Below are 9,642 nucleotides of genomic sequence, written 5' to 3'. Positions count from 1 at the left end.
TTCCATGCCATGGGAATTATCCTATTTGTTGGATGAAGAAATGAAGGTGATTTGCCCAGCATTATAAACCTAGTGAGTGGCTGAGCTTGGGCTCTCTCTGTTCTGACGACATTGAAAACCTATTGCCCAGTCCTACAGACATGACTGTTAGCTGAATTGTGCTGACACTTGGATGAACCTTGAATTTGGTCATCAAAATGATAAATCCTCAATTCATTTTTTATTATTACATTCAGAGCCATACAGCCTAGAAATGTCTTTAAAAATGACAAGCTGGTATCAATTTCAGTTTATAATTTAGCTTGCGTACTAAGGCTGAAATAAAGCAGACCATCAGCACTTAAGACTTGATTCTATATTGTTTAATTTTAACAATTTTTTTTCAAAGAGAATTATTATTCTTAAAAAAATATTGCCCCTTCTATTGATTAGGTTATTTTTTTTGGATGTTAATTTTTTGATTTCTTTATATATCCTAGAGATTAATGCTTTATCAGAGGTGCATGTGGTAAAGATTGTCTCCCAATCTACAGGCTGTCTCCTCATATTATTATTTTCTTTGCTGAAAATAAGCTTTTTAATTTGAATCCATCCCATTTATTGATCCTTGGTTTTACTTGAGCTTTAAGGGTCTTGTTAAGGAAGTCAGATCCTAGGCCTACATGGTGAAGATCTGGGCCTACTTTTTCTTCTATTAGGCGCAGAGTCTCTGTTCTGGTGCCTAAACGAAATAAGTCAATCCCCCAAAAAACAAAGGCCAAATGTTTTCTCTAATGTGTGGATAATAATTCATAATAAGGAGGGAACTAGAGAAGAGAGTTACCTTAGATTAGGTAGAAGGAAGTGAAGGGAGGGGAGGGGAGGGGTGTGGGGATAGGAAAGATAGTAGAATGAAACAGACATTATTACTGTATGTATATATGTGACTACATGACCAATGTGATTCTGCAACAACATGTACACTCAGAAAAATGAGAAATTATATCCCTTTTATGAATGATATATCAAAATGCATAAATGCACTCTACTGTCATGTATAACTAATTAAAACAAATTTAAAAATTAAAAAAAATATGGCCCCTAAAAAGAGCTGGAAAATGTATCTCTAGATGATAAGGGAGAATGTAAAATCTTCTATTTTACATTTTTCTAATTCTTCTCTGTAAAAGAATAAAAACATCCTAGAATGTCACAGTGCAGGTTAGTTAGAGAAACCTTACTCTCTGCCTATATTTGAGTGTGGGCATTGTTACAGGGAAATACAACCTATATCATTTGCCATACTCACCATGTATATATTTTGAGTCATAATTGTTGACAAGAAAGTAATTACACATTTTCTTTTTAACCATTGTTTCCTCAATAAAAGTTGGTTGGGTGTGTGGGATTCTGCTATGTGCACTTGTTTTACATGAACCTGTGACCCTCAAACAGCTCATCAGCCATGCAAGAAATGGATTCATCTCACAGGATTTAATCTGCCCTTCACTGAGATATTTTATTTCCATAGTAGGGATCTAGCTCTGTTATACAGTATCTGCCCTGGCAATGGCAGCCTAGCAACGGGGTAGAATGCCGCCTACCCTGGGCAGAGCCATGGGGCACTAGGGCACAGAGAGATGTTAATTATTTACAGTGGTGGATTAGCAAAGCTGCAGAGGAGCTCATGGGCCACTGACTACTGGAGTTAATTGCTTTTCCATCTGAAGTACACAGGGATGATGTGTTTATTTGAGGACCTGAAAATATGCTGGTTTAATTACACATTTCTTGGTGAATAAAAAGGATTTATAATGCAGAATAACAATTCAATTTGATCTAAATAAGTCAGATATTATTAGAATGATTCATTTCTTAAATAGCATTTTAATTTCTGCAAAACAGAAAGCTACTCTTCAGATTTTAAATAGTGTCCAATATTTGTGGTCTCAGGATGATCAAAAGCTAATATTAAGCCAGACGTGCACAGTTGCTGCTTAAGTCACATTTAAGAGTGGGAGACATTCCCATTATTAATAGTAACCAAAATGTTAAAATCAGAGATTATTATTTGGGGCAGAGGAAACACTGGTGGATGTGTCCTTGTGCCTGAGACCAAGCAGAGGAGACAACATCCATTAAGGGCCAACAATGCTCAGGTACTTCACATTATTTTTGTGAGTTGGGGTAGGTATGATCACCACTCCCATTTTATAGATGAGGTAGCCAAGACTTAGAGGACAGTGCAGCTTGCCCAGGGCATGAAGCCGGGCTCTGGACTCCAGCCTCTAAAGCTCTCCCTATTTTTACTACCCTGTAGGCCAGAACAAAGAACCTATGAATAGAGAAAGAAGACCAGATTGACCCAAAGTACAGCTTGGAAGGAATGGGCAACAGGGGACAGGGCAGAGCCATGGGGTTAGGAAGGAAGTACACCAGTTAACTCTGTTTTCATTCATGCCCATATTCCTACATCTTCCATTTTAGGTGTTTTGCTTCTTAGCTTGAGCCTCAAGCATGCTCTTTGCTGAGATGTAGCACGTCTGCCAAACAGAAGGTCTGGGCCAGAGAAAAGGACATCAGCTCGAGAGGCTGAAAAGCCTCAGAGAGATCTCATCCCATGGCAGCTGTGTGAGTTTGCTCAAGTTCCAAAGCCTTGGAGTCAAAGGGAAGAACAAGAAAATCATTAAACCATATCTGGCCACCTGAGACACATCCTGCACGACCTCTGCCCTTTCCTCTCTCCTTCTATTCATACAGATCGGCGTTGAGGGATGAAGTCTCTCCCTTGTTTCTCCCTCTTTCTCCCCCAGCAAATCCTTTGTGCATCTAATTCTGCTTGGTGTTTTCATCTTGTTACGACTTCAACTCCCAGGAACACTGTCCCAGCCATAAGTTATTATGTACTCTAGCATTTTGGAAGAAGGGAGCTTTGAGTGCCTGGTGGTCTTCAGCTGTTTTTTTGGACATATGTGACTCCATCTTTATCCCAAGTGGTACTAGACACGCGTAGGGGCTCTTTACAGAAGGTTGAGATATCTGATAAGCAGTTGGAACAAGAATTCACAAATCTTGGGTTCTGGCTGCTAATGAGACCCCATTGGTAGCCACAGGATAGGGACATGAGAGGACTTGGAAAAATTGAGTTTCCAAACACAGAATGAAAATATATTAAACTGATAGTAGTTGTAGTCACTAATATGATGAATCCCATGTTTAGTCTCTATAGCATAAATGTTGTAATCATTTTGTATTTGTAAATTAGGGGAAATAATAGCAAAATGTTACTTATGGCTTACTAAATACTAGTCATTATACAAAGTTATTATTATTATTATTATTTTGTACCAGAATTGAACTCAGGGGCACTCAACCACTGAGCACATCCCCAGCCCTATTTTGTATTTTAGAGATGGGTTCTCACTGAGTTGCTTAGAGCCTCACTTTTGCTGAGGTGGGCTTTGAACTAGTGATCCTCCTGAATTAGCCTCCCAAGCTGCTGGGATTATGGGCATGCACCACTGAAGTTCTTTTCTTGATAACCAAGGCAGACACTTATTCAATATTCATTATTTACCCCATCTTCTATGCTAATAAAATCCTGATTTTGAGAAAACAAAGTGCTTAGCCCTCTGTAGTGGTTTATGTCACATACCCATGACCACTCCTGTTCTCTGTAGTCTAAGCATTTTTTGCACTGAGGGATGGAGGACTGGATTATGGAATACACGTCCAGAAGATTATAGGTGAAATTCCTCACTCCCTTCAGGTCTTTGCTCAAATATCAGCTTCACTGGTCACCAGTTTAAAAGTGTAGAGTCTGGCACACAGTAAAATCTTAATACTTTTTTTTTTTTTTTTTAGTGAGTGCATGAAAATAAAACAAGGACTATCTCTGGAGAAGGTGCAGTACCTAGGCCTTGGGTTTGGAACATGCCTCACACATTTAGTGAATAGGAGGTCAACATGACTGGTGTAGGTCTCATGGAGGAGAGAATGAGTGATGAGACCCAGTAACAATGAAGCACACGGAGGCTTGCAGGCACGGTAACAACTTGAGCTAGGAAGCTGTGGGAAGAATGATATAGCACCTGACTTTCATTTAAAAATAGCAGCCTAGCTGTCATAGAGCGAGAAGGGAGGTAGAGGACACGGAAACAGAGAGAACCAGAGGTGATGGCAAACTCCAACCATGGTGAAGCTGTGAGGGAGGAGGGACATGATAAGGTTCTGGCTGTATATGAAGGTGTACTCCACAAGATTTGTGAGCAGATGGATGTGGACTGTGAGAGAAAGAGGGCGAAGGATGACCCCGAGCTTTTTGGCTCTAGCAGCCAGAAGCGTGGTGGCTGAGAGGATTGTCAGGAATGGGTTTTGGAGGGAAGGAAAGTCAGGCACTCAGTTTGGGGCATGTTGAAGTTTGAAATGACTATTACCTCCAAGTGGAGGTAGAGAGTCAAATGGCTCCGTGGCTCTTGGTTTTCTGGGAGAAGTCCAGGTAGTTTTTAAGACCATGAGACCTGGTGAATTCAACCCAAGATCCAAGTGCAGAAAAAAGTAAGACAACTCTAATAGGAATTCATCCGAATAGAAGCAGAAATCAAATTTTGCGCCTACTGATCACATTGCTTTTGTTCTTCTCTCCAAAAAGAGCTTCCCCTGTGAGACTGCACAAATTATAGGGCCATGTGCTAAACACAGTTCTAACAAATAAAATCTAGAGATAAACACATTTAAAAAAAAATAACAGATGGAGTCTGAGTTGGGTTTATCTAAGGTTAATTTAACCATAGAAGCTCAATAATTGACTAAAAGAAAGTATGAGGCCAAGTAGGTATAGAAAAACCTTTGATAAGGTTTAAGATCCATTCATGAGAAACAATAAAAACTTAGGTGGCAGAGAAAGAAGACAACTTCCTTTATCTAACGAAGGTCATCTAAAATAATCCTAGACCCATCATCACACATGGTGAAAAGCTAAAGACTTTCCTCTGAGTCGTGTCCAGAACCCGGTACCCACTGTCTTTGTCGTCCTGTTGGTGTGGTGCTGGGGGTTTGGCACCCAGGCACAAGGAGGAAATGATAACGTGTGAAATTGAGCTGCCACAGAATATGACACTGGGCTGTAAAGGGAAGTGGATTATAGATTGTGGGGAATTAATAAAAGGGCTAAGCAGGAAGGTGCCAGTCAGCTTTATTTTTAGGAAGATAAGGAACAGATTTGAGCCGGGAGGGTCTCCTGGCAGGAAAATGACATTTTTTTTTTTTTTTGGTTGTTGTTGAAAACTCTTATATGCAGGTACAAAATTCAGTGCACACTCAGTACAAAACTTAAACATATTTTATTGTTATAATCCAAATACTTTAATAGAAATGCAATAAAAGCCTATAAGTAAAACTACATATGTTCAATTTCATCTTATACAAAATAACAAATAAAACAAGACCCACAGAGACCCCCCCCCCACAAGTACCCCTTCAGATACTTTCCTATATGATGTCCATGTATGGCACCTTCTCTGTCTCTTTGGCTAGGCCAAGATTGATGAGGACACTCTTTTCCAGCTCCAAATAAGCCTCGTATTCCAATTTCAGTTCAGCCTCCACTTGTTCTTTTGACATCTGATATATTTTCTAGGAGGAAAAATAGCAAGACATCTCTAGAAATTGCTGATAGATAAAAACATCAAAGAATTAGAAGAAGCTGTTTTTGAATAGTTAGTGTGACTGGGCTCTCCAGAAGGGGCCGGGGAGGGTGGGAGGGCTAGAGGGCAGTCCATGTGCAGGGGTGGGGAAATGGGGAGAAGTGAAGGCCTGGCTCTCTCCAGTGCTTCTCTCCAAAAGTAAAAGAAAGCCCTCTTTCCCTTAACTCTTTCCTGGCTCTCACGGCCTGGAGGGAGAGTAACTTGACTACAGGCTGCAGAATCCTTTTGAAGTTCTCCCTCCCCTCAATCCCATAGAAAAGGCATAGCTTGTGGATCACATGGCTACTACTCCTTTACCCAGCTCTGGTTCTCCAGCTGAAATTTCAATTAGAAAGATTCCCATTTCATATGCTGTTAGAGCTGTGATTATTATTATCCTTTGAGAAGTGAGCTGTGTCCAGACTCGATGGTGGCAAAGAGATGCTGTATCATTTCCCTGGGGTCTGTGGGTTGGAGCCTCATCCCTGGCATCCAGAGGGCATTCATGAAGTCCAGCCAGGAAAATAGGATCCTCCCCTGACCTCTGACTAGCACTTTCTAGGTACCGATCACTGTCTCAGTGCTGGAAATATGGAAATATTTTAATTCACTTAAATCCCCACTGCAATCCTCTGAGGTTCATATTGCTATTGTTCTCATTCCCCCCCTTTCTCAGGGGATATTTCTGACTCACATTGTTTTTCCTTAGTGACTTTATTCATCATCCAAATGTAACAGAAGAGCCCTTTGAAATCCATTCACTTATCCATGATCTAGTTCCAGAGAAAATTTGAGAAGTGGCAGCTCTACTTACAAGAAGATAATGTGTCAAATGGAAATGATGTTACAAGAAGTAGTTGGAAAGGTTCTGGAAACTTTAAAGTAACACAATTTTAAGATATGACTATTGTAATATCCACTCATTTAAAAAATATTTCAAATGCAAGTTATTTTTTGGAGTTTCCATAATTCTACTTTGTTTTCACTGATGTCGGTAATTTGAAGTTGTTGCTATGATATATAAACACGCATAAAAAATTTGGATAATTACTTGGGTAAGGGAAGGGTGGCAGATATATCCCACCACATAATTTCATTGAATGTTTTTAAGTGTGAACAAGAAAAACCTAAAACCGTTTTTTTTTTTTTTTTTTGGTAGCAGTGGAACTCGATGAAGAGTTAATTGGCATTAATGCATAATTTGTAAAAGTAAGCAATGTTTTTGAAATGAGTTCCTCTGCTTCTATTGCACAAATTAGTTATCTATCAGTAAGTGATATTATTAATCTATTGGCTAGTGCAGTATGTTACGATATTTCCACATGTTGGTGCTTTTAACAGGGAACTCAGGTCTCACCTAAATAATTAAGGATGCTATGCATTTGGCTATAAGGAGACTACTGCTAGGACCAAACATAAAATTATTGGTGACAACGGGCAAGGGATGGAATGAACCAAAGAGAAGTAAAAATCTCAAGGGAAAAGGAGAGAAGAGCTTAATTAACAGACTATTGAAAAGACCCAAATTCCAGTGGATAAATGAAGATCAGAATTATAGAATTCATAAAAAAAAACAAAGAAAAGCTGAGAAAGAGGAGGGTGAGAGCTTGATTTAGAGTTCTAGGTTCCTTTTTGGTGGAATTAAAGATGGGTGTGTCCTGTACCAAATTCTTCTCTATTTCAAGTGTCATGCACAGCTCCAATATATTATATTATAGGAAAATTCACTCTCTCCTTGTCTGTCATCTGCCATTATAGTTATAGTAGCTCTCATTTGAAGACAGTCTACTATTTGTCAGGTTATTTAACTGAAAGTCTTACAGTAATCATCATCAAAGGTAGTTACTAATATTTCTATCTTCCACACGAGACAACTGAAGCTCAGCAAATCAAAGAAGAGCCCTCTTGACTCTCATAATGAGAGAAGGCTGGGGAAATGGGGGAAAAAGCCAAATGCACATATTTCCATGGGTGTGAGGGGGAAAACAACTTTCATTTCTACAATTTAACTTACAAATTTTTTCTTCTCCATTTCTAGTTCCATTTCTCTCTTTTCTTGCTCACGAATATTTTTGCGCTGTTCTACATATTCCAGATGCTTGACTTCTCTTTCGAAGTAGTGGTTAACACTTGCTATCTGTTAGAAACAATGGCTTGTGAGACAGTAACCCACAGGGAAGCTCTATGTTCTGTCCCAGACTCTTAGAATTCCTGCTGTTTGTAATGAGGCAGGCCACCTACCTGACCAACCTACTTAGTCCATCCTGACATGACCTAGTGACCATCTACCTAATCGTGAGAGAGATATCTACTTTGGGATGCTTCTAATCCTTGAGGTGAATGTAATTTGGAAATTGTACCCACCTGCCTACTACCAGAGTAGCTAGCTCAATATGTGCTTAGATTTAGGTCCTTGTGACTTGGAGGTTTTTGGGAAAGAAGTAGGTTGGAAGGAGGGGGCTGCAAATATCTGCTATTGCATAGTAGGAATATTTTTCCCTTTTTCTTCCTTGATTTGAAGGATATTTCATGTCATCAGCTGAACTTAGAAAACCCAGATGAGGATATCAGTGGAGACCCTGAAGGGACTGACGTAGAGCTGAACTCCTAGTCCCCTGAAGGGCTTAATATGTGAAAATAAGAACAGAAGCTGAAAAGTCAGCAGAGTCCTCAGGAAGGCAACCTGAGTAGGACGAGGGAAAGTGTGTCACCTGCCAGTAAGCAGGTTGTTGTTGGGATGTGCAGTGGGTTACAATCTGTGCATTTAATGTTGGTTGTGTATATACTTATGCATCTCTATTCATTGATTTTCTTTTTATAACCTCATTATTAGCATTGCTTTAAACTCTTGGGTAGTGTGTACCAGGTTTGGGGGAGGGGTGCAGAATATTGTCAGTTCGAATATGAGGCCTGCAATATACTAAGGTGGGAGGAGGAGGACAGAAAGATGCATAAACATGTCACCTGGGTTCTAAGGAAAGAACTTCACTGAAATTGGGAGGCTAAAATCTAGTTACAATCTGAAAACATTACTATTTATGATTATGAATTCCCAAACTGATTTTTCTATGACTCTGGGCTTCATCTAATTGCCTTCTCTCCCACCTCGTGTTAGGTCTTTTTTTCTAGCTTCAAACTAGTGAACTCCTATTAAGAGAAATATATCTCCTTTTTTTTTTTTACTGCATTAGTTTTTTTGTTTTCTCATAAAGCAAACATGCTGCCATTTTTAACACACTTTTAAGATATGCCTCAGCAATGTCTAGTCACACAAATCTTCAAAACTAAAAGTCACTAACCTCATTGAGGGAAGGGTGACTTAATGTCCATGGAATTTCTAATATATGCAGTGTTCCATAATAGTCAGCTATGGCTATAAATTGTTGCTTAGCTGAAAGATTTAAAAGAGAGAGAAAATTCAGCAAATTCAGCTTCAGAGGCTAAATAGGCAATGTGTTTTGTTTTGTGGTTTCCCAAGGGACGTGCTGTGGTTACAGTGATCTTGGCAGCTTCATCAGATGTTCATGACTGAAACATATAAACATGTAAAAGTCATTTTTTCCAGTTGATGAAATGAAAGCTAAGACTCTGAGTCTTCCTTGGCCTCCCTGTCACCTCAGACCTTGCTTTCCTGGCATCCATATGAGGAGTATGGCTGACAGCCGGCTTCTCTGTGGCTGGACTCATTGTCAGAGTTGAGAAGAAAGTAAGGAGGGCACATGGAAAGATTTTCAAAGAAAAGCCATGAAACATATTTTCACCAAACACCCTGAGGGCTAAAAGAATACCAGTTGAAATTCAAAGACATAGCCAGAACCACAGTCTTCATTACAAAACCGAATTGCTTACTTGAATCACTTAAAATGGGCAAAATACATTAAGTGTTTGAGAATTTTAATTTTCTATCTCGTTATATATGTCAGTATACTTTCTTCTCATTTTCAGAAGATCTAGTTCAAATGGTTGAATCCTAGACTCA

General features: G+C 39.3%; 1 protein-coding gene across 3 annotated transcripts in view; it reads right to left on the bottom strand.

Moving 5' to 3' along the window:
• Window positions 1-5,156: 5,156 nt before the first annotated feature.
• The window catches only part of Dnai3 (dynein axonemal intermediate chain 3), a 58,987-nt gene continuing 54,501 nt past the window's right edge, over window positions 5,157-9,642 (bottom strand). For all 3 annotated transcript variants that reach the window (XM_078026628.1, XM_078026630.1, XM_078026629.1), the window contains 3 exons: window positions 8,963-9,054; window positions 7,678-7,800; window positions 5,157-5,613 (listed from right to left, as the gene is read on the bottom strand). In XM_078026628.1, the coding sequence (XP_077882754.1) occupies window positions 5,470-5,613; window positions 7,678-7,800; window positions 8,963-9,054 (359 nt within the window). In that variant the 3' untranslated portion in view covers window positions 5,157-5,469. The remainder of the gene's footprint in view (window positions 5,614-7,677; window positions 7,801-8,962; window positions 9,055-9,642) is intronic.

The sequence above is a fragment of the Ictidomys tridecemlineatus genome, chromosome 11 (genome assembly GCF_052094955.1).
Source record: "Ictidomys tridecemlineatus isolate mIctTri1 chromosome 11, mIctTri1.hap1, whole genome shotgun sequence".
Lineage (NCBI taxonomy): Eukaryota > Metazoa > Chordata > Mammalia > Rodentia > Sciuridae > Ictidomys > Ictidomys tridecemlineatus.
This window is presented reverse-complemented; position numbering and strand designations above follow the sequence as displayed.